General features: G+C 39.5%; 1 protein-coding gene across 1 annotated transcript in view; it reads left to right on the top strand.

Annotated features, from left to right (window-relative positions):
- The window catches only part of ptchd4 (patched domain containing 4), a 40486-nt gene extending 15538 nt beyond the window's left edge, over positions 1–24948 (top strand). Inside the window, exon 3 of the mRNA XM_042389580.1 lies at positions 19702–24948. Within this exon, the coding sequence (XP_042245514.1) occupies positions 19702–21377 (1676 nt within the window). The 3' untranslated portion in view covers positions 21378–24948. The remainder of the gene's footprint in view (positions 1–19701) is intronic.
- The last annotated feature ends 1363 nt before the right edge of the window (positions 24949–26311 follow it).

The following is a 26311-nucleotide window of genomic DNA, read 5'->3' as shown; positions in this document are numbered from 1 at the left end:
GTGTAAAAACAGGCAGAGAGGGGAGGAAAGGAAAGAAACCAGAGCAGGACTAATGAAACATACAGTACATGCTCTGACAGAGAGAAAGTGACGGTTTTGTCTTTCTCCCCCAGGATCTGACAAGCTTAAATCAGCTCAGTATATTGACCCTCCCAAACTGTATTTTATTTACTTAACACAACAGGCAGCAACTGTACACCCCCTTGGGACATGATGGTGCTCCTCGATGCTGAGCTGTAATCCAATATTTTTCACCTCAGCCATATTTGACTCACAGTGAGAGCAGAAATTGTTTCAAATGGCTACCTTGCATGAACCATGAGCAGGTTTGCGTTTCTGTTTTACTGTGGGTGGAAAGTCAAACAAATGCCTGCCACCATAATCAGTCACAAACTTTTTTTCCTATTTTTGTTAACAGCAGTATTGAGGTTAGGAGGTTTTGAAAAGGCTGGATTACCAACTTTCCCTAGACCCCTGACCCTCTGGGTCTTGAAGGCTCCAGATTCACTGTGTGGCAATAAATTTGTTATAATTTGATAAATGTTTGGTAAAACTACATGCATGTGTGTATGCATTCAGTTTTTAATGAGGGTCTCCTTATAAATAAATTTGTGTTTTTATCAAACTACCACAGACTATCATGGTTCATTTTTGCCTCACAGGCTCCCCAGTGGGCAATCAAGTTGAAACATTTTCAACTTGCATGGATGTGTCTTTGTGCCAATTTGTGCTGCTCTAGACTAATTTGTGTCTACTTGTACTTTCATTTACTTTGTATGCTTCTCTTGCACCGTGTCTGAACAGTCAGTAAGGGGGTGCATATGAGGAGAAGAACGCAGACTTTCATTCCAACCAAAGTTCACAGCAGGATATGTTTATTTTCAATGCAGTAGGTGTCACAATTGACAGATGGGCTCTACTATGAAACCCCCAAAAATTATGCCTTTATTGATGCCTTACTTTCTTGACTATACTCATGGTTGTCTGCAAAATCTTTTTAGCATTACACAAAATAATAAACATCTCAAATGCATTAGTGGAAACTACAGTATAATACATTCATACATTTAGTATAATAACAAAATAATGACTGAAATAAGAATATCTGATCAAACAAATTATAAATAAGACTGTAGGTGTGTTCAGAAAGAATGTAAAGAAAATGTTAGAGGCATTTGCATGTACACATCTGGATCATGGATGTATTATGGAGAACTGGATACTGTGTTCAAAGAAGGCGTCTATTCATTCCTATTAAAGTTGCTCAGTGGCGCATGAAGCCAAAAAAGTCCACTGTAAAGCGAGTCATTTTGCAGGGGTGCTTAGAAAAATGTATTCACAGTTTTACAGCTGCTCCTTTTCCAATAATTGTGTGCAGGAAAAAATACTTTTTGGGCCAGTGTGCATCACATGACAGACTCGGAAGTTCGAACTTCAGGGTTAGGCAAGTATGTCAAATTGACTTCACAGCCCATCGCTTTTCCTGGTTGCCTGCTGTGGACATGACTGCTCTAGGTGGTACAAATTGGGATAAAGACGTATCCAGTTGAAAATGTTTCAACAAATGTTGCCAGCTAACTTCAGCTAACAGCTAAACAGTCGGTACTTTGGCTGCTTCTTCAATCAGTGTTTATTTCCCTGTCAAATTCAAACAAATAAAGTAAGCCAAATATTTGCTTTGTCTTCAATTTTCAATTCTACATTTACATTGTGATAACTTTTGGATGTTAACCGTCCAACTTTGTCTCTTCAGTCCCTGGGAAATTTGGCTCACTATTTGGCCAATGAGATCTTCACAATTTTAACATCTATCATGTATGTAATGAAGGTTTACAGCACTTGTGCACTCTTTAATGAAAGAAGGCAATACTTGAGTGTATTTACATGATTGATTGTCTTTATGGGAATAATGTAGCAGGTTACCAAAACATCTAAGTATTTGGTGAGCTGCTCCTCTCATGTATTTAGAAGTTTGGTTGAGCTGTAGAAGGGTCATTAACAATGTTTTCATGGAAAGTTCTCTCCCTCACACCCGCTCTGTGTACTGCCACATCAATCTCAGCCTGTGATGTTCCTGCCAGTGGTGCTGCATGATTTACAAGCTGTTTGGAGTTTTCTCTTTCTGGACCTTGATGTTTTTACGGACTGATATTTTTTTATCCTGTGAGGGCAAGATAGATAGTGACACTCATTCACATTCGCAGCCAGTCACGCGGTGCGGCCATCTCTGCTGATGGCGAAAAGCCTTTTGGGAATTCCTGCCTGCTTCTATAAGTAGGGCTGGATGACTGATGATCGATCTATGGATGTTATTGCCGTGAGTGGTTCTGGGATGATGGTGGTATGACAGCTTCAGGGTCGTTATTAAGGACTACAGGGAGGAATTATAAACCAGGTCTATATGTCAATTAATATAGCTCTATGGTGATATAGTCCCAGATGGAAAAATACATTGAAGCTTTTTGGAGTCTATACAATATCCACCTCCTAATGTTACCAACAGAATTTGATGTTGCTATGGGCAACAGGAAGACATGTATTTTATTCTGGCAAATGAATTTATTACTGGTCCCATTCCCAGTATCATGTTCTAGTTCTTCTCGTGTTTAATCTCCACACATTTCTTCAGTCTTCAGTAGTATGTGTCACTGCATCTCTAATTGTGACTGTGGAATTTGCACTTTGCTGTATTTATAGTACACAGAGCCTCTGTTTCCTACAGGTAAACCTGATTTCAGTGGCAGGAAGGGAAAGTCACAGTTTAATCAAAGCAGACAACAAGAATAACAGAGTTTCTGAGTGTGCCATATCTGCATGTTCCCATGGTGATGTGGCCAAGGTAAACCTAGAAAGACACTTATATGCTTCCCAGAAAGAGGAGGTCTCATTCTGTTTTCCTCAAAATACTCTACTGCCTGTCCATTATGTGCAGCCACACACACACACACACTATGCTTTTTTACTTTCCTAGGTAAAATGAAGCAACTTGAAGGGGACCTTTTATGCTTTTCCTTATTTTCAGTCATATATATATAATGTTACAGTGTCAGATGTTTATATTAAACATGGCCAAAGTGTCAAATAATGAGGTAAACATATGTAGAAGTAATCCCTGTGAGCGAAAAGCACCAGCTTCAGACTGTTCTGAATGCTTAGTTTCCAAGGTTTTTTTCTACTTTCAGCCTGAGCCGACATCAGCTCATGACATATTTCTTTATATGGTCATCTGCTCCACTCAAGACCTTGGCAATGCTCCACGAGAGCCGAGACATTGCGGCATTGGTTGGTAAACCATCAAACCACGGGGATACCTTATTTTTTCAGCATGGTAAGAAAAAATCCATACCGTCACAGCCCTAACCAGTATCAAATATTTTAGAAATGCTGCCAATCTGTTTGGGTCCCACCTGCTTTAGGTAACACCCAATAATAGCATTGTTATGGAGGAGGGTGTTCCCCCCCACCCCCCCCAGCAAAACAGAACTCAGGTACAGCTATTCTCCTCCAAGTTTCAAGACTTTACTTTGATAGCATTCTATTCCTAACTTGTGCATCTTAAAAAAGCCTGGAAATGAACATGAATTCCCAGCAGATGCCAACAGACGCAGTGCAAAGTCTGCTGCTCAAGCATTGATTCCAGCAGCAGCTACAGAACCAAGTAAAGGCACACCAGATCATCTGCTTTACAGCCTCATTTGTCAGCCCTTTTGCATCACAGTCAAGTCATTTGTATTCCCCCACTGCCACGTTGCCACCAACTCAGTTGACCCAGCCATGGTGCATTTGTGTCTTTTCTTATATGCATATAAGTATACTTACCTGTACTTGAGTTGATCAACCTTTGGGGTGACTGAATTAATGGAAACAGTGAAAGGTCTTGTCTACGTGTAACAGCCTGAGTGTGTGTTCATGTGTGTGTAGATTTATACACATGTCATATGGAGAGATGTTCTCCAGGACCACAGTGACTCCTCCTCATTATGTCAGACAGTATTGATCTTTACATTACTGTCAGAGTTCCCTGGTCAGGATATAGCGGACCCCCACACACACTCACAAACACATACACATATGCACACAGTGTTGCCCTGTAAAGCATTGTGTACTCGACATAGCCATGGATATGCCCTATCATGACAAACAGGCAGGTGGATACTGGGAAAATCAATGAGCACATTTCAGGATGCCTCTCACACACACTCACGTGAACACACACGTGCACAGTTGTACATGTAGCATGAAAATAAAGTGAGAACATACCTGGATGCAGTACATTTCCACATTATCTCACATAATGCATCTCCAAGCTAACACTAACTTATTTAAATTCAGAGCATAGCAGAATGTATGGTGTAAATGTAATCTGTTGATTCACCAGTACGCAGTAAAATCAGACAGAATTCTAATCAACTCTAGAGATATCCTTAGTGACTTTCTTATTACAGATCCCTCCAAGTGTAACATATTACATGTCATTAATCAGGCAGCTGTGTAATTCTGCATGTATGTGTGTGACGGGGAGTAATGGGGATTTTTGGCCACCAATGAGGCCGATGGCTTCAGGTCTGTATCACGCTAGAACATCACTCTAATGTCCGGGCAGAAGAAGAGAAGAGAGATGATGATACACAATGATTAGCTGCATCTTTTTTAATTTGATATTGAGATGACCGAATTGATTTTATTTTTGCCAACTTAAATGACAGTTGATGCCAGTAAATGAAGTTCCTAGGGCTGGCAAAATGAAGCTCTCGGCTGTCAACTGGTTAATATGTTCTCTGCATGCTGGTATCTGTATTATTTATGCTTGATTTTCTCAAAATAGAAACACTGCTCCTATCATTTTGATGAGTTAGCAGCTAGCTTGGTAGGCTCTTGTCGAGTGTAAATGACCAGCAGCTGGTGGATAGTGAACAATGATGATGACATAAAATGATTGGAGATAGTGCATCTAATAGTTTTTGTATTGAAACAACAAAGAAAAGAGAGTAATTTTCTAATAATGGGTACCATGATTTTGAGTATAACTTATATTATTCAGTGTCTTAACAAGCTGTGAAAGATAAAAAAATTTAGTCAACATCAATGACAATTTTGCTAGCTTAAATGGTAGCAAACTGCAAAATGAAGCTCTTGGCAGCTGTCTGATTAATAGAATTTCTGAGAATAACACAACTCCACATCATTTTGATGTTTGAAATGGTAGAGAGTGGACTGTGTCTTCCTGCTGTTCAAAAAGACTGTCAATTTCAGACAGATAGGTAGCAGCTGGCTAGCTAGTAGTTAGCCAACACCAGAATAGTGAATAGAAGCTGGAACCTCACACTTAAACCTTTTGGCAACTTGAATTGAGACCTTCAAATGTCAGAGCTTTGATGAAGTTTGTCCTGTCAGCCTGTGAAACTAATGTTAGCTTAAACAGCTACAGTACAGAGCTGCCAATTAGGGCTCGTCAGTCAAATATCAAAAGTTGCTATTGTCAGACATGACTTGACAGCAGCTTGTCATTGTTAGTTCCAATAAGTGGACAACTCTCTAGCTGTTGTAACTGAAATAAAAGCCTTGTATTTACATAGAGTAACAAACCTTATCTATTGTAGAGTTTTTACACTTTTGAACAATTTCCATTAATGCTATCAATGTATTTTTGATTTTGTTCACTATGAAAATACGCAACAATAATTAGTTTTATCAAGTTGCATCATACTACCCTCTACATGTCAGTCTCTCATTAGATTTGCCATTTGTATGAGTGTGTGAATATTGACCAGGATGAGAGCCACTTTTACAGATGAGAGTCAATAAAGAGGTGCGTTGGGGGATAATCCATTTTTAATGGGACGTTCAGCAGGAAGCGGGGTCTCAAAAGGACCCCTCTTAACAGTGCTAAAAATACCATCAAAGAGTGGTGAGGCCTTGCATTTTTAATGGGTCAACAGAGAAACGGTCTAACTTTGTTCAGTGGGCATCATACTTCCTGTGACTCTATATTTTGGTCCAATGTGATATTTTTGTTCGCTGCACGTCACTAATTGCTTGTGAAGTCATTTTATATCAAAGATGAGAGAGTGACAGCAATGCCTTTTCTGTTATTTCAGAGTCATGTTGATAGATGTTTCCTTGACAGTTCTGTGAAATATTAATCACTTGGGAAAATTTTTGAAAAATACAAAGGTATTTGATTGGTTGGTTGGCTGAGTGTAATGTTAAGTGTTCCCTGTGCTCTCTGTGATTTGACATATGTTGTCGTCTTGCAGAAGGCAAAACTCCATCCAATAAATTATTCTGTGATTTATGCATGCCAAAACCCATCTCCACTCTTTATTTTCCTTTTTGCAGAATTCAGTCAAAACCACAAACAGCTCAACACAGCTAAAACATAATGCTATACAGCAAAAACAGGCACTTCCTTCAATGTATTAAAACTGTAAATATCAGCACCTCCAGCAAATTAATTAACACATGGGCTCTGATTTAACAGACCTTTCTGCCAGTCAAGGGGAAACACAGAACTGTGATTCTACATATACAGGCCGCTGTTACATGTCTGGCTGAATAGTTTTCTTATTGTCTGTTGATCACATGCTTTCAGTGGAATATGATGTTTGGAGACCAGTCTGTGAGTTTTGTATTTGCAGGAAGATATGAGCAGAAACAGCAGCTTATAAATAAATGCAGACATACATATACAAAAATGCAGGCAGCTCACTCACTTAAAAATAAAAAATAATCTCACAACCTAGTGTCAACACTGCACCTCTTCAACAGACAGGAAAGCTACCTCAACAAAATACACTTTGCCATATTATTACTGACTCTAACAAAGAAGCAAAACAAATATGTGGATTCTGTGTTTTGCTGCAGAAAAGCAGTATCAACATACTTTGCAGACTTTTCTTAGAGAAGGAGAGGACTTGAAAATGCAAATGACCAAATTTGCTGTTTCACACCCAGGGGCAATTCCAGAAAATCAGTTTCAAACCCAGCCAGACTCCTACTCAAAATCCAGGATAATGTTTGCTGCTGAACTACATGGGGGAGTGTGAGTGTATGTGGGTGAGTGTGTATGGCTCAGGGTAAGGGACAAAATTAAGATTCCTGAGAAATCTGCGGAGGTTATATGCTTGCCAAAGCCAGCTACTGATCTGGCCAATGATAAGCTCGTAACTGGTAACTGAGAGGCCACCGATCCGGTGGGTTGCTAGGTTAGACGCGTGACATACCACCTTGGTCGGATGAATAGACAGCTTCTCATTTCCCACTGCGTGGCTTATCAAATACTCAAAACACTCATCAGCCAGACATTTCTCTGTTCTCTGTTAAAGAGATTGACACTAAAATGAGAATTGCTGGTCCACCTTAAAGGTCAGTCCACTTTAAGTGAGCCTGGTCAGGTCAGGCTAACGCGTTGTTGCTAACTTCGGGGCTAACTCCCTTCAATGGACAATATTTTCTTTGCCTCAGTTGGTTGGTCTAGCTCACCGTTAGATGCCACTAAATCCTACACACTGCACCTTTAAGATATTATTAGGGTTTAGCAATTAACACTTGGTTAGGGTAAGGAAAAGACAACTTCCATGGTTAATAAAAAGACAAATGTTAATAGTAAGTGTGTGACAGGACACAAATTCCGATCCCCTGGATGAAAGTGTAACCTTTGATATGCCCTACCTTCCCCCACATAAAGGGCACACTGCTACCGGCATTGGCATTGGACATAAATCGTGAGATGCCAGATTGTCCAATATTGCCATAATTCTTAGAGGTTCTGGGTTGATTAAAATATATGTAACAATCCACAGCAACAGCAGGCACAGAGAGCAGCAGTACTATATCACTGTTGGTCGTATTTATTGCAGATGATGATTCAATTTCCATGATAACATGCTAAAACTTCAGAAGAAATATTAAGTACATCTAAATATTCGTTTAAAAAAAGTTGAGTTTAAGACAGATGTCTGAAAGAGAAATGAGTCCCTGAACTTGTTAGCGCTTGTTAATTGCAGTCTGATACTTTGCCTGAGAGCACTGTGTGAATCTCACCCCGCAGTCAGGGTAATGACACCGTCTTTCTGTAGTCATTACATCTGTTTGTAACCCACTGCAGCAGGGTTAAGCTCACCTCCAGCAAAAACAGTGTATGAGCTAACAGCTGCAATTAGCAGGGCCAGCTAATGTAGCCAGCACTATGGAAACATGCATTTAAACTTAAGAGTTCAAATGGAGAAATTTAATTCATGTTGCAAGAGACCAAGTGACTGGAGTTTGTAAGGAGTGATTGCTTTTGGGCTCCCCTGTGTTTGCCCTCACTTTCACTCCCCTCATCTGTTTTTATTGAGTTTGGATCACTCCTCTGCGGTGGGACCTCCTCCTTGCGATATTGGCTCCTCTGTCATCTCCACCTGTGTGACAAACCGGCATGGTTAACAGTCATCCTGATTGGAAGAATCTACGGTGGGCGGGAGTGGCTGACACGCTCTCTCTCCACGTGATGGATGTGTTTTGGGGGTCTGCATGCCACAGAGGTTTTAGAGCAGTAATTAAGTTTAATGACTCAGTGGCTTTTTGGTGTGCGCCAGGGGAGGAGGGGACGGATATTCAGCCGGGGTCTCCATTATAGGGGCACTGTGGTCAGGCTGTGAGACTATAGTCCTCCCCCCACCTCTCCTCTCAGCAGAAAATAGTCTGCAGGACAGCTGGTGACAAACTGCCCTCTTACAATCCATTCAGGGTTGTACCTGCATCTGGGAGAGGCTTGAGATACAACGCCTCTTGCCTCTTCATCCTTTCATTCTGAGCTACAGCTTTTCATCTTTCTCTCTCTCTTTATCCATCCCTGCTTCCTGACATACTGCTATAGTGGCAAACAGCACAGGCTATCCCCCCATTAGACAGATGGGGAACAGGGAACCCAGCCTCACATCAAAATGTGTAATAGCTACGTTGGTCCACAGAGCAAAACGTTTAGTTTCACTATAACAGCTCTGTTGCCATGATGTTACTATGGACACTGCTATTGCTGAAACCATGTAGTTGTATGTTGTTTGAATCATTGTCTTTGCATTGTGTAGTTATCTGAGTTGTTATGTTGTTTGTGTTATTTCATGTAACTGTTTGATAATGTTCTTTCAATAAAAAAACATAGATTTTAGAACACCCCAGGGTTGAATTGAATTTGAAAACCAGAATTTGAAGCCATACTATTGGCTGACTGGAGGACCCGCCTGGAAGTATTTTCTTCACTGTCACTGTGTTAAAGTCCATGTAAAGCAATAATAAATATGTGCTCTGAGTTTGTCACACCACAGAAAAATGTGTAATTAACCACTCAGCCAAATTTAAATGATTACAAAAATCGCTAGGGTTGTCTGCCATGGGTGGGCTTCATTCCATTTCAAATTGCTGCTGGTCAGCCACAACCCAAATCCAAATGCCACTATCTCTGTTAAATTTTATGTTTAACAGAGATGGCTGAGGATATTTAAGATGAATATGAACTGAATGTAACTCCTCTACCTCATGCATTGACCCTGTACCTAGAGCATTTTTTAAGCGGGTGTTCAACAGTGTTTCAAGTCATGTCCTTAAAATTATAAATACACCTCTTCAAACATGCATCTTTCCACATGCCTTCAAAGCAGCTGTTGTTAAACCCTTACTAAAGAAACCCAACCTAGATGGTAATGCACTGACCAGCTATAGGCTGATATCCAACCTTCCATTCATTAGTGAGATACTTGAAAAGTTTCAGTGCAAATAAACTCCTTTCTTAAAGAGAACAATATCCTGGAGGATTTTCCATCAGGCTTTAGAACACTGAAACTGCTCTTACTAAAATAATCAGCGACCTCAGACTAAACTCTGATGAAAATAAGGTCTCAATTCTAATCCTCTTAGACATAAGCACAGCGTTTGATATGATTGACTGAGACATCTTCATCAATCGTCTTAAAAAGTGGGTTGATCTTTCTGACTGTGTGTTAAACTGGTTGAAAATATACATCAAAGGGAGAAAATTTTACATCAGTCTTGGAGATCATATGTCTGAGGAACATGACAACTGCTTTGGGGTTCCACAAGGGAGCTGCCTTGGTCCATTATTATTCTCACTATACATGCTGCCACTTGGTGACATAATCAGAGAACACAATTTATGTTTCCATAGTTACGCAGATGACACACAACTATACATCTCCACTGAACCAAATTATGCTGCAGCTATAAACTCCATTACTACCTGTCATCTCGCAATAAATAAATGGATGAGCAAGAATTTCTTAAAGTTAAATAAAATGAAATCCTACTAGCTGGCCCCAAAACAAAAAAAGAAATGCTGTTTAATAATCTGGGGAAATTAACTCCCTAGATTGAATCTGAGGATACAAGTCTTGGCATTATCTTAGATTCAGATCTAAGCTTCAGGTCCCTTATTAACAAGGTGACGAAAACATAATTTTTCCACCTTTGAAACATAGCTAAAGTACAACCATTTATAAATCAAAAGGATGCTGAAAAACTGATCCATGCCTTCATTTCAAGCTGACTAGATTACTGTAATGCATTTTTTACTGGCCTCTGACAGACTTCAGCTCATTCAAAACTCTGCAGCTCAGCTATTAACCAGAACCAAGAGAAGCGAACACATTAGTCCAGTTTTAGCTGCTCTGCACTGGCTTCCTGTGACATTTGGAATTGACTCCTCCTTACATACAAAGCCCTTAATGGGCTAGGACCTAGCTGCATTGCTAACTCCCTTGTCTTTGCCTTCAAGAACACTGCAATTGTCTGCTGCTGGTTTATTGGATGTTCCCAGCAACAGCCAAAAGAAAATAGGGGATGCAGCCTTTGCCAATTACACCCCAAAGCTATGGAACACACTATCCAGAGATATCAGGGAAGCCAGCTCGCTAAATATTCTTAAAAGAAAGCTAAAAATTTATCTCTTCACTTTAGCCTTTAACTAGCTTTTCTCTCAGTTAGCTTCACAGTTATGCAATACTGCACTTCTTTTAAAATGTATTATACTTGATTTTATACATTCTATGTATTCTATGATTTAACATTGTTTTTATTATTATTATTATTATTATTATTATTAGTAGTAGTAGTAGTAGTAGTAGTAGTAGTACTATCCAGTATGTATTGTATTTTATGTCAATAGGTTTTATCTTCCATCTCATGTTACATGGTTGCTGAGGTCAGTCGTTGGTAGGTTTGAGAAAAAAAGGCTGTGATGTGTGTTTTTTAACCCCACAGCACCACTAAGGGTGTTTTATTTTCCAGGGCAGCTTTGGGTTGCACCCAACACAGATAAGACCCACAGTGAGGTTAAACCTGTGGGAAGACATTCTGGGGTAAGCTGAAAGAGGCTTATTTTGGTTAATCAAGACCAGTGGTGAGTCTGTGTCTGTTGGGAAAAGGGAGGTTCTGTTATGCTTATGGTTTCAGAGACCCAGGCGCCGATTTATAGATTGTGTACAAATGTCAAAATACTTTCTGAGTTTTCATTAAGTCTCAAATTACCACCACTGAAGTACACATTCAATGTATTCTATTTTCACTATTTTCACAAGTTTTAGATCCCACTTCAAAACAATATTATTATACCATTCTGTAAATAGATTTGAAAATTTCAATTTAATTTTAATATTACATTGTTTATTTCATTATTATCCTTATTCTTATTATTATTACCTTACTTTTGTCTATTTTTATTCTTCTGTGTTGCATTTTTTGGGACCAAACACAAAGACACTTTCTTTGTATGCTTGCATTGGCTAATGAAACAGATACAGAACAGACAAAGTCAGCGTGCAAGGCTTCATCAAGAAATTGTTAAGCTCTAACCCACCCTTAGTTATTGCTGCCTCTTTTACCCTCTATTGTTGACTCTTAAATGTTTCAATATGCATGTATGCAGTTTGCAATAACAATTATAGCAGGTAAACCATTCAAAATTTTTTAGTAATTTTTGAAACAGTAGGTCCTTGACATCAGACAAAAGCAGGCTTCTCCTTTTCAGCGACCATCGGTTTACCAGCTAAAATGGCAGCTGTTGCTGGCAGAGTTTATGATCTGTAGCTTGCTAGCGAATCCATATTAACTTCATGAATTAGATGGAAACGCTTGTCTCGCGAGAATCTCTCTTATATATAGCCCCATGCACACTGCTTCAGCATGTTGAGAAATCCAAAATTTGACATGTCTGCCATGCCTAGTTATAGTTGCTAAGCAATCAGTGAACAATCAAGAAGTGGTTCATGATCAGTCAGTAGCATATCCACATTACAGCGGATTACTAGAGGAGGAAGCTTCTCCTACTAGTTAGATGACACTTATTTAAAAATATTTGTATTAATCACTGTTTCATTGTAGAATGTGAACTGCCACCAGGTGCTACAATGCAAACTTTACAGAAAAGAATACTGAGGACATGACACAATTGTCCTCAATAGCACCTACACTCTGAAAACAGCCAATCCATGCAGCTTGAAAAGCATGTTTCAATGGTTTTTGCAGGTTGCCATTGCTGGTAACAGGCTGTTATCTAAACATAATCCTCAGTCAGTGCCATCAGTTGTTCTTAACTATTGAGAACCAAATGCTGAAGTCCTTCACTACCACTGCCAAAAAGTGTGTTATACCACCTGCAGACTCTTATATAGAGGAAAAGGGGAGGTGAAAGGAGGCTGATTTGTTCATTTTCTGTCTGTATGTGTGTTGGTTCTAGAGTGTGTTAGTGTGTGGGTGTCTGAGTGTGGGTGAAGATGGTGAGAACAGAAAATGAGAGTCTGGTCTTCCCTGCAGACTCAGTCGTGGCTAAAATGGTAGTCATACTGCGTGCGTGTGTGTCCCGTTGTTAAGGGAACATCACGATGACACTGCTTGACTTTTATGACTGCAATGATATCTGTAATTCTGTAATTCCAAACAGTTATAGAGGCCCCTGTTAAAATTTGGCCGTCCAGTTTTGCATTTTTCAGCATACAGACAGAATTGTCAGTCAGCTCCAAAGCTGATTAGCATTGAGCGGCAGTCATGCTTCCAGCCATGTGCTCCTCTCCTCGTCTCCCTCATGCTTTTTCTCACTTTCTCATTGATTAAAGCTGTGTCCACACTGGCCAGGCTTCTTGTCTGTTCTTTATTTGCACAAAGGATGAAGTTTAAACATCAGGATTGGGTTGTACCACCTATTCAAAATTCCCAAATTTGTGTATAAAGTCATGTCCACGTACTTAATAACTACTTGCTATTTATTAAATTGAACCATTGAGGAATGTAGCTAGTAAAGACTTTAGTAATATATAAATTGCTTTCTAGGAAACATCTGCAGCACTGTCCAAACAAAAGCAATCAACTATGTTGACAGGAAGTTACTGTAGCATTTGTATGTTATGTTACAAGCAGTAACATAACATCCGAAAACTTCTTTTTTTACAGTTTTATAATAACTAAACTGCCAATTTGTAAATCTAGTTACTTTACTTTGTTTTGTTTATACTGTTCCATATATCTGCATGTATTGGGAAATATGTGTTTCAAATTAAGTTGTGTTTGGAATGGGTGGGAAATATCCAATTATTCTAACTTAACGGACACTATTTAGTCATTAAGTCTAATGTCAGCATAAAATTTTGTAATTGGAGGTATCCTGCATGAAGTCTTCCCAGTTTATAGCATTTTTCATCAGATATGTCCTTATTCTATTATTCTATCACCAATTTTATTATTTAATCTAAACGGGTCATATTAGCAAACTAACATTATCTTGCCAGTTAGTTCAACTGACTACACAACATTTCCATCTAAATATATACCTATACCTAAATATGTTGTTACAGCTAATCTCTCCATTTTTATTCAGTGATACGTAAATCTCCATTCAACACTTTTACTAGTCTAAGTCTGAATGTGCAATTGTCTTGATCAATCCAACTATCTTCTTTAAAGAGCCCATTATTTTTTGTTGTTGTTGTTGAGGTTTTTATATCATTCTGTACCTTCCCAGTCATGTTCCATATGTATTCAAATTTGAAAATTCAAATTTTGGTTGAAGCACATATGTTTCAGCATCAAAATGTCATTTTCCCAAGCCTTCTTCCCATGTGACCTGACATAGGTTTCTGCAGACGTTGCTACATATGAACCGATATAAACCCCCTAGCCCACCTAGCCAGTACCCACAGAAACGGACTGAGCACTCACTGTTGCTGCTGCTTAAAGTTTAAAAAATAAACTCCTAGCTCTCCCGCCTGCTGCGGATCAGAGCAGAATCCGGTGACTCGTGGGTGTTATTGTCCCGAAGCTCCGGCTTTGCCCCCGGCTCTCTTTTCCAGAGCTCCCAGCACTCAGCAGCTGTCTGTCCCTCTGCTCTGTCCAGTGCATTTATAAACATCTCATACACTCAGACTCAGTGCTGCGACATTGCTCGTACTTTATCTTGACAATTTTTCTCACTCTAATATACAGCAAGCAAGATGACACTGTCAGCGAACTGCACGTGTGTGTATGTGTGTCTGAAGATTTTTTTTTTTCCCAAAAAAAATTACATTTTTACACTTCTGCTAGAATAAAGTCCTCAGAATAAATGTCAAATGTCCTCATGGACTGACTGAAATATGTGAGTTCAACACTCTCATATTCACTAAACATGAGGGAATGCTGTTACTATTCTTCCTTCCTTCTCAATTCTCGGTTCGAGCATGTCACCCACTGGAACACCTGTCTTAGTTTGACATGGGTGTGAATACATATCACTCCAGCAAGCATGTTGCTGTTTTTGATCTTTGCCCGCACTCTTTCACTTCGCTCTCATTCCCTCTAATTGGGATTCTTCTCATTTTTGAGGCTTTCAAAGACAAAGGTAGTTTCACAGAGAGAGAAGACAGGTGTGAAATCTCCCAAGCGTTTGTCATTGATGAAATGAGTTCTTTACTTACTAGAAAGCAGACTTGATCAAAACAGCACTGAAATCATAGTCAAATCCAGTCTATTTGAAGGGTATTACCAGTGTTTTATAATGTTTTATCCTATTTAATGCAAATCATGTATACTTTACATTATCATACCATGTTTTCACATTGATATTTCATCCTCCAGACAGCTTTGGTTCTGAGATCTTTCAGTACAGTACAAAAACAAAACCTGCTTGATGTCATGTCTCTTCATGTCTGTTTTCATTTTTGCATGGTGATGGAGTAGATGGCGTGAAGATGTTCAGTCAAGAGTTATAACTGCAAGATACAGAATGGCAGCTAAGAACAGCTACTGGTACAGATTGTCCTTAGTTTTATTTTCATGGTCATAACTGCTGTACTGTGTGTGTGCCTGCTTTTTTCTTCAGGGAAGATGGGTATAGGAAGAATCTAGCAGTTAGTGGGGGAGAACATACAAGACAAAGCACCCCCATGACATAGATGTAGGCTAGTTGTTTTTGGGGGTATTGTTGTTTTATGGTTTGTCTGAATTGTTTTACTTTGTGTATTTTTGAAGTGCTTCTTTGTAGTTTTTGCACCTCTGACCAAATAATTTTTGTAATATGTGATTTTTATTCACTTAAACAAGACAACATGATGATGATATTCATTTTATTCATCTAATCTTCTGTTGGGGGTCCTGGTGTTCCAGTATTTGGGACACATGTCTTGTGGCCGTGGTGTGCACCAATCCCAAATACTGGTGTAAATACTGGCGCTAGTGAATCTTGACCTCAAAGTGCAGTGTTGAGTGTGAAGTGGTTTGGATGAGAAATGTTAAAGATATTATTAAAAGAAAACATATAGTGGACCTTGATCTTTCCAATATAGCAGCCAAGCGATGCATAGCTGCATAGATTTTGATTTTCTCGAAAACTATTAATCCGACTGACTTCACACTTGGTGGGTGTATTGCTGAGGACCAAAGGAAGTCCATTATAACTGATGAATAATTGAGAGCTTTGAAATTTTGACAAAACTTTTCTTTTTTAACCTGTGCAGCTTTTCTAGTCTTTACAGAAGTGGTTTAGCAACCCAGGAAACTCACAGACCAGTTGCATGCATTGTAAATGATCTCACGTGATGCTACTCAGCCAGTCAAATCTGTGCATTCCAATAATCATATTGCGACTCGAGTCAGTGAGTGAGATACACACACAGAGGGGAGAGAAAAGACGAGAGACTGCAGTCAGAGAAATAAGCAGGTCAGAGTTAAGTAATTTCACAAGGCGTACTCAAGAACGGACAGATTCTCACGTTCCTTTTTCCCATGGGCAGTTCAAAACCAGTATGTCTCATATGTTATGAGACCGCGGCGTTAAATGATCTAAGAGCCCCATAAATAAATAATAAAACATCCACTTTATATGCCCATTTTTTCAAAAGCTCTCCATTATGTAATTTATTTTTAAATGCAGCCCTTATTTTACTTGAAATGAGAAAATAACATTTATTTACTATTAGACTACTTATTATTTATAACATCTGTGTATAATAGAATGTTAGTTTCTTTCATGTTGTTAGTGTATATACTCATTCACAGCTCACATCAACTGTATTTTTCTGTGCATTGAAGCAGCAATACCAGAAGCCAAGCAATCGACCCGTTCCGAACAGGCACGTTTTGAACGGGTGCTGCACTAGTTACAATAAATGTTCAAATGATCCAATATTTCACCAAAAATCAAAGATTAGAGAAAAAGTCCAAAAATTGAAAACAGATTTGTATATCAGAACTTTGTTTTTTCTTCTTTCCTCTCCCATTAATCATCTCACAACCCCTCAGATTTATCTGGTGACCCTTTGGAGGGGCCTGAACCCTAGGTTGGGAACCACTGAACTAAGCTAGCTAACTGTATATAAAGAAGCTCAAACTAGCTCCACCTCCAGCAGCTACAACAGTAACATGCTGCTTACACACTGATGCTTCAGTCTTAATAATCTAATGATGTCATATATAATAGTATATCAGTAAGAGGGACCAAACCACTACTTTTACTGCAATACTTTACATCAAGCTCATAATACTTATGTACTTTTACTTAAAGGACCAGTGTGTAGCGTGCAGTGGCGTCTAGTGGTGAGGTTGCAGATTGCAACCAAATGAATACCCTTCCCCTCCCAAGTGTGAAGGAGAACGGTATGGTGGCCACAAAACTTGCAAAAAAAACGGAGGCCCTCTCTAGAGCCAGTATTTGATTTGTCTATGGTGGGCTACTGTAAAAACATGGTGGTGCAGGCAGAAGAGGACCCGTTCCCTATGTAGATATATAGGGCTCATTTTCAGGTAATGAAAACACAACAATTCTCATTTTCAGGTGATTATACACTAATTAAAACATACTTATGAATATTATATTCCATTTCTGCCAAGTCCGTTCCACTAGATGCCACTAAATTCTACACACTGCACCTTTAAGTAGGGTTTTTCATGCAGAACTTTGTAATGGAGTATTTTTACATTGCTGGGACTTGGTACTTTTACTTATGTAAAGGATCTGAGTACTTCTTCCACTGATCTGCATACTGATTGGGCTAAAGTTGCAGCCCAGTATGTATGTCTGCAGCATGCAGAGGGATTTAATTATAATTTTATAGATACAGTAGATGTATTGCAATGTAAGATAAAGATTTTATCACACAAGTGTTCAGTGAAAAGATTTTTGTTGGAATCCTTCAGCAGTATTAGTAATGACACAAACCAGGGACACTTTACCAGATGTGCTTGTTGTTATTATCCACCTTCACCTGCCAGCAATCAATCAGTGCACAAAATCCCAGAGCTTTTCCAATCATGTCCTGAAAATGACATGCTACTTAACATCCTATTTGGTAACTGTTGAGGGGAAACGCATGCGGACGCCTCTGGTGTAATGTTGGAAAAGGCAGAGGCGTGAATTTCCTCTCTCTCTCTCTACACCCTCTAAACCAACTGACACTAACTAATTGACTTGCAGCACAGCTTAATAAAACTAAAAGCAGGAAGAACCATCTAGCCGACTCATTACATAGGCCTAATTCTTTATAGTTAATTAACTTTTTCTATGTGTCAAACAGGGGGGAATTTATAATGCTGTCAAGGGGAGCAATCCCTCTCACTTGACTGTCCACCTGCTAGATTTGAAAGGAATATTTTAAAGCTGATGCTGGCACAGAAATATACGGATGGACCACATACACCGTTCACTGTTACTGAAATATTTACATGGTGCTGTGGAGGAACATTAAATTGATTCTAGTGTTCAGAAATTCATAACACACTCCCTCGCAGCAGTTTTCACCCCCATCAGAAATGCAGCTCCGGCATTTTACAAATAAAAATACGTGGGTGGGCGGGTGTTCCTGTGTGGGAGATTTTGCACTATGGAGCATATGCCTTTGAACATTGTGTATTTATATCTATAATTTTGACTGGTGAAAATCCCACAGATTTGACTCACATGAATGGGCCTGCTGTTCACTGGTGCATGGTAGAGAGGACAGTGTAATATCTCAGATATGAAGAACAACAGAGTGAAGGAAAGCCCATGTCTATACTAGAATTAATGTTTTTTAATTTTATCTGTCATTTTAAATCTGTATTGTCACAATTGTCACACATTGTTAAGTATCCTTACCAGCACTGATAAAAAAATACCAAAAACATCAGTACAATGTTTATTCTCTTGGACACATTTATATTAAAGGATGTACCTAACATGGCAGCCTCTAGGGACCACTAACAGAGCCTTAGAATGAGGAGATGCCCTAATACATACTGACACATCAACTGTGATTATTTCAACCTCATTTCCTCTCAGTTTAGTATGATGGTTCTAAATAGTAGCAATGATAGAAGCATGGATTACATACACTGAATCGGTATCAGCAACAATACTGACCTTACTGAGTGGATCCAATCCGATCCATTAAAAACGGTTTCTTTCTGAATCTGAATCAGCTTTATTGGCCAAGTATGTTTACACATACAAGGAATGCGGCTCCGGTTTCTAGTCGCTCTCAATTTAAATACACAGTTTCAGGAACAATGTTCAGGAAGACAACTGGTAGGTGCTTGCCTACTGAACACACAATACCTATGATCCTTGATCACCATTTCTATTTCTAATTGAGAATAAATTGGAGTTGTAGTGAATTCAAAACACTTTGTTGTTTGCAGTTTATCTTTAGTTTCCGCTCATCATTAGCAGCACACATAACAAAATTTCAAACTCAGTCATTGGATGCTTATCACCACAATGCTCCTTGGGAGTTGTAGTTAACTTCTCTACAAAGTCTTGCACCTTTGACTTTTATCAAAGAGCCAGACCTAGGTCATCTTTTGTGCCATGCCCATAAAGGACTCCAAAGCACTCCAACTGCCTGGCCCCAACATTGTCTATGCAGAGAATGTATGGGATTTTTACTTGGACACCTAAAACAACTTCCCCCACTTCACAACTCTATGACACAACATACATTAAACACCACAGATATCCAGAAAATTTGTAGTAGGTAGCAGGTCCTTTTCTTGGCTTTTGATGCTGAAGGGATGTGTTTTCCTTCTTTTTAGGTAAAATTTTTTGAGCTTGCTTTGACCTCTCAGTGTATATCAAGCAGTGTTCTTGCCATCAGGAAAAATATTAACGTTCATGTTGAGATGATAACATGTTTAAAGCAGGTGTGCATAGTACTAACATTTCAGTGTAAACATAATCCTTACTGGGTTCTCTCTCTTTTCTTCCAGGCCATGGAACCAAAGGGGTATTCGAGCTGCTGGCAGGCTGGAGGAGAACAAGGGAAAACCTCCCCTTTAAAGAACGCGTGGCGGATGCTTTTGCTGACGTGATGGTGTGCTACACCATGACCAGCTCACTTTACATCATCACATTTGGCATGGGAGCTAGCCCTTTCACCAACATCGAGTCAGTGAAGATTTTCTGCCAGAGCATGTGTGTCGCAATCCTGGTCAACTACTTCTATGTTTTCTCATTCTATGGCTCCTGCCTGGTGTTTGCTGGACAACTTGAGCAGAACCGCTACCACAGTGTTTTCTGTTGTAAAATACCCTCAGTGGAATACCTGGACCGCCAGCCCACGTGGTTTAAAACCATGATGAGTGATGGCCATGACTTGTCCACACACCATGACAGTGCCCCTTACCAGAATCACTTCATCCAGCACTTCCTGCGTGAGCACTACACAGAATGGATTACCAACACCTATGTCAAACCCTTTGTGGTCATTCTGTATCTCATCTACGCCTCTTTTTCATTCATGGGATGTTTACAAATCAGTGATGGATCAAACATTGTGAACCTGCTGGCTAGTAACTCTCCAAGTGTTTCGTATGCTCTGACCCAGCAGAAATACTTCAGCAACTACAGTCCTGTGATTGGGTTTTACATTTATGAGCCCATTGAGTACTGGAATTCCACGGTGCAGGAGCACCTGAAGACTCTAAGTCACGGCTTCAACAAGATCTCCTGGATGGACAACTTTTTCCACTACCTGCGAGTGGTGAATGTGAGTGCGTCAACCAAGAGCGACTTCATCACCATCCTCAGGGGCTCCTTCTTGCGCAGCCCAGAGTACCAGCACTTCACTGAGGACATCATATTCTCCAAGATCCGTGAGACTGACGAATACGACATTATCGCCTCACGCATGTATTTGGTGGCACGGACCACAGAGAAGAAGCGCGAGGAGGTGGTGGAGCTTCTGGAGAAGCTTCGCCCGTTGATGCTGATCAACAGCATCAAGTTCATTGCCTTCAATCCCACATTTGTGTTCATGGACCGCTACAGCTCCTCAGTCATCTCTCCCATCCTTACCTCAGGCTTCAGCGTGCTCACCATCCTCATCCTCACTTTCTTCCTGGTCATCAACCCCTTGGGGAACTTCTGGCTCATTCTCACGGTTACATCCGTGGAGCTGGGCGTCTTGGGTTTGATGACCCTCTGGAACGTTGGCATGGACAGCATCTCAATCCTGTGCCTTATTTATACCCTCAACTTCGCCATGGATCACTGTGCACCACACCTGTACACTTTTGTGCTGGCCACCGAGCACACTAGGACGCAGTGCATCAAGTTGGCACTGGAGGAGCACGGGGCAGCCATCCTGCAGAACACATCCTGCTTTGTGATCGGGATCATGCCCCTGGTGTTTGTGCCTTCCAATCTGACCTACACACTGTTCAAGTGCTCCCTCCTCACCGCGGGCTGCACCGTGCTGCACTGCTTCGTCATCCTGCCCGTCTTCCTAACCTTCTTCCCGCCGTCAAAAAAGAGACACAAGAAAAAGAAACGGGCCAAGCGGAAAGAGCGGGAGAGGGAGCGGGAAAGGGAGAGGGAAAGAGAAAGGGAGGAGATAGAGTGCATCGAAGTCAGGGAGAATCCTGATCATGTGACAAACGTCTGAATAGTTTGTAATTTTAGCAGTGAGTATCAGTGGGTATCCGTCAAGTATTGGTGGATGAGAGGTGTTCTCCAGTGATGAGGCACCTCTCAAGGCGCAGGGGAGTCTGAGATGTCCCCTGTGGAGTGGGCACTTGTCACTCCCAACCAATAGCAGCTAAGCTGGCCAGAGTAGAGCGCAGCCCCACTGGACAGTCATTCAGTCCTTCAGTCTGGACAGTGTATCTCATTTGCACAAACTGCAACTTGCTCATGGTTCTAAAACTCTTTCCTAACTATTTGGCACATGAAAACAAGTTAGTTACCAGAACTGTAAGTAAATTCCAAACATATTACATTAGTACATTTGAATATTAGCAATTCTATGTTCATCTTCTGCAGCCCTTATCTCAAAAGAAGTGAGTGAGGAGCATAGCAGTCTGTTAAGCCAAGGACGCTTAGATGAGTTGGTGAAAGTGCTTAGTGTGATTATACAAAGGTGTACAAATTAATAACTGTGCAGAAGATGACTGTGCACACACCTCACTCCTCACACCTTATTCTTCACACTGATAACAGCAAAAAGAGACAAAACCAAAATTCTGTGGAAAGAGAGATACTGTGGACCGAAAGCACATCGCATGCATTATTATAACATTAAAAATAGCTGAACAGCTGAACTGGGCAGATGGCATACACTGTGTCCATTATGAAGAATTATCTTGCACATTGCATTGTGTGAATAGAACTGCAGAGGTTTATTAAGCAGGAGACAAATATTTCTGCTTTATTCCAGAGGTCACATAAGGTCTTAGGCAATGGCAAAAAGAACTGCAGTGGGCTGCAGCGTATGAGGAGGAAATGATGAGTGACTGTCGTGCAGCAGTATCAGGCAGTAAGCCTGATTTTTAGAGTATGACTTAAGTAAATCCTAAACTGCTTTTGCACCAGACCAGTAAAACCAAAAGTGAAGAGTGTTTCCAAGACTTGAAATATTGAACTTTCCAGTAGGTTGATAACAATGGAAAGTTTCTGTGAGAGTATGAATGTCTCCATGATCCCCTTACAAAAGCTCAAAGGAACAGCACTGGTAATTGGAAGGCTTGACTGTGATTCAATACTAGCAGTGGTGCCAAATAGTGTACAGAGTACAACTTTCATATAAATTAACCATGAATCATTAATTAATCGAGCTAATTTGAATGATTGCTATCTAGTGTTGTCAAGGTTTGTGAAGCAAATTATGAAGCAGGCTTTAAATTACATTCTGTAAAGTATACTTCCTCTGAATATAGTGAAAAACTGATAGAGAGCCGAAGTCAAACCAGAACTTCTGGACTGTTCCAGAAGTAAGAAAACCCCATTTAAAAATCAAATTGACGTTAATAATGATGTAATAAAACAAACAGTCCAGCCCTACAACATAACCTTGCTCACGAGTTGTGTTTCACTGGCCTTTAAAGCTGCATTAATCAATACTTTCATATTGACAATGGATCCAATGATTAAATTTAAAGCAAAAGGAGTTGATCGTAGTGATGAGCTCATGGGGAATTATTACCCAACTCTGAAGTTTCCCTCAGCTCTGTGGAGCATTTCAGCATCTTTTAGTTCATTGTTTTAGTTTTCCTCACTTTTTTGTTTCACTCTCATGGCTTTCATCAAGCTTATTTCTAGTAGCAGCAGCTTGCTCTGATAAATCCACTATATGCAACCTCCCCAAACAGCAGACGGACAAAGTTTTCCAAAAGAGAGACCAAAACAGACTTAGAATGAGAGTGAATATTGAGCATAGATTCGCCAGGTGATTAGAAACACATCTCCAAAGTAATGCTAATGTTGCTCCGTGTCTGCTGGATGTGTAGATAAACAACTGTTTTCTATGTCAATGTCATTTTTTCAAGCTGTTCTGCTGCCCCAAAGTGGCACCAAAAATAAATTAATGCAGCTTTAACAAACACCATTTCCCACAAGCCCAAGACAATTTGGGGTTAAATATCACCAGCTTGACAGATGAGATGTCACTCATGAGGAAGAAACAGTTACTATTATGTATGATATGCATACTACTACATTAGAAAATTTTCGTGGGAAGTGCAGTTTAACCACTAGTTTAAACACTAATAAATTAATCGTTTAACTTTGTTGCAATCAGAAGGAAAGGAATGTGTTTCACTTCCTGAGAAAGACCTATAATAAAAAACCCCAATGAGAGATTCCATTGAGTTACAAAAGCTAGTGGAACAGAGGCTGGACTGGGAATGGTGTCAGGACTTCAGCTCTCTATCGGGAACACTGCAAAAGTAAGGGTGCAGACAACTACTGCCACCCGTAGGCCTGGAGCTGGTCTGGTCCATGTATGTATGTTTTGCTATAGTATTTCAAGTAACATTCCATCAAAACTATCCACAAATATCCTTCTTCAGTATTCAGTCTTGCAAGTCCAAAAAAGCTGTCTCCCCAGAGGGTAAACAGTATTATCTAAGTCTGCCAAGGCCCGATAAGAATCTCTGTTGCAGTCCCAAAACAAACACACTCAAGGTCAGCAGCCCTAACAGATACCAATCTCACACTGACCTCTGGCAGGCAGATATTAGCTGGTGGTATGTGATAGAGAGGCCCTATATGTGAGCAGATGTGGCTGATTGCGGACCAGTCAATACCTTATTAGGGGATTGGCTGGTTCTTACGGGGCTGTCATTGAGGGGACACTGCTGTCTTGTTTCTTTGTGCTACCACTGAGAAAGTGAAAGGCTCTCACACAAGACAGTGGAAGCTAATCAGGTAGCTTGGGGTGAGGATATAGTTTTCATGCTGGACCAAATATCAGTGAGTAATATGTTTTGATGTTTGAAAAAGAAGTGTGTGAGTTAAGAGGATTGTCAGTATCAAGTGATAAATCACTAGTTATCAAAAACGCTTTTAAAATCCACTTCATGTGTAAATTAATATCAGTGAATAAATGAGACACAAAGGTGGAAAAGAAAGACCTTTTACCTGTCATATTTTACCATGAACACACTTCCGTGGATTTAGAAAGTAAGTGTTGAATTGTCTCTGATAAGAACCGTATAACTTTCATCAAGCAGACATTGATTGCCCTACTTAGAAATGAGGAGGTTTTGGCAAGCTACTTCCTGCAGCAGCTGCAGTGAACACCACATAATGTAAAAGCCATGTCATGTATGTATAGCAAGAAGGCATGAATTGTTTGAAAAACGGGAAAGAAATGCAAATCTTAAATAATTTACTTCCCAAAATGGACTGTGTTTGCATGGCACTGTATTGTATGTATGCATGTATTTAATTTCTCTGTATGAAGTCTGCATATTTTTTATTTTGCTACGCTGTAGTGACTTATGTTTGTTGTTTCAATGCATATTCTGTAACACCATGTGCTGCAAAAGAACAAAATGAGTCATATATGTTCCAAAACAAAAGCCAGAGGATATTTCATGTGTAAAATAACTGTACAATACTCTTTTCTATATTTTCTAAGAAAAAAATATACTATAGAAAGATTTTTAATGACAGGATTTTCGTAAAAAAAAAGAATAAAAAGGGAAAAAAGTTGAACACAGTAGGCCAGTAATAAACAGTGGAATGTTACCAGTATACTAGATCTTATTCCTTGCACACTGCAGTGTCAATGTTTGTTGATGATTCACACTTTTATATGGGAAACTGTGGCCACCATTTTACTGTTTGTTTGTGTGTCTTGACTCCTATATAACCTCTATCTGGCCCTCACATTTAAGGGAAATATTCATTACTCAACCGCCCTTTTTAAATAACTAAACAGTCTATCAGGCTTTCTACTTTTCTTTTTTAACAAAAACATAGGTTAGAAATTTACAGAATATAGGTGAAATATATCTATTACAGTTTGCTATAAGGCAGGTCAAGCTTAGAAGCAAAAAATTCTATATTTAGCATTATTGTAAACTCTTCTGGAACATCATTCCTAAATGTAATTGGTGTCCTCTTACTGAAGGCAACCTGTCATTGCTGCCTAGAAAGCTATTCTATTGCTGTAGCTTATATTCACAATCTTTCCATTTAGAATTGGCAACACACTGAGTCTTACCAATGAGTTTTTTGAAACAGCATGTGCTATTCAATATCTAAAACAAATCTGTAATGTGTCTCAGTGTTCTTTTTGACAAAAACCTGGCTTGACAGATGAGCTTGGCATTATTTTTTTATATTTTTCCTCTAGTCAACAAATCATGTGAAACCAAAACCAACAATGTGTTAGTCCATCTACTGATACTTCACAAATTCTTTACCCTGTCTGTGACACGAAGTCCCTGCTGGTCACAAATGCATACTTGTTTTTTAAAAAGGCTAAATATTTGCCTCAAACAGTTGGGCACTGTAGTTTTTAACAAAAGAGTTTAAAAGGTGGAAATTGTGCATTTTCTGGGCTACTTTCAGCTGCATGTTAATGAATTATCTAATTATCTATCTAATCTATTGAACAACAATAGAGCTCTATGGCACAGAGGAATAATCAATATTAGGCTTTGACTACACAATCAATACTTGTTGCCAGGATTAATTCATAGATTGTTTTTGGTCTTTTCATGGGATTTGTTAAAAACTGAGGCACAAAATATTGCCAGTCTTATCCTTCGAAAGGTAAATTGACCTTGTGTGCTATAATCAGATTCAGTGAGATACCAGATACTCTATATCTGCTCTAAAAACTACACTTTGTATGTACATATTCTTTTTTTGTTTCAGCGCACAACTATAGTTTGACTCCTACACATTTGTAGTAAATTTCAGTTATTTGAGTCACATTTACACACCCTCTTTATCATCTTGTGAAAACTAACCATCATCCATACATGAGCATTTGTTATTGAAAGCAGATCAAAGTGACCATTTTATACTCAATCAAACCTCTTAAAGTGTTGCACAATTTCTAATGTTTCAAATCACTTTCACTGGATC

This window comes from Thunnus maccoyii, chromosome 17 (genome assembly GCF_910596095.1).
Source record: "Thunnus maccoyii chromosome 17, fThuMac1.1, whole genome shotgun sequence".
In the NCBI taxonomy this organism is placed as follows: Eukaryota; Metazoa; Chordata; class Actinopteri; order Scombriformes; family Scombridae; genus Thunnus; species Thunnus maccoyii.
Note: the sequence above shows the minus strand (reverse complement) of the source record. Positions and strands in the feature narration are given on the sequence as shown.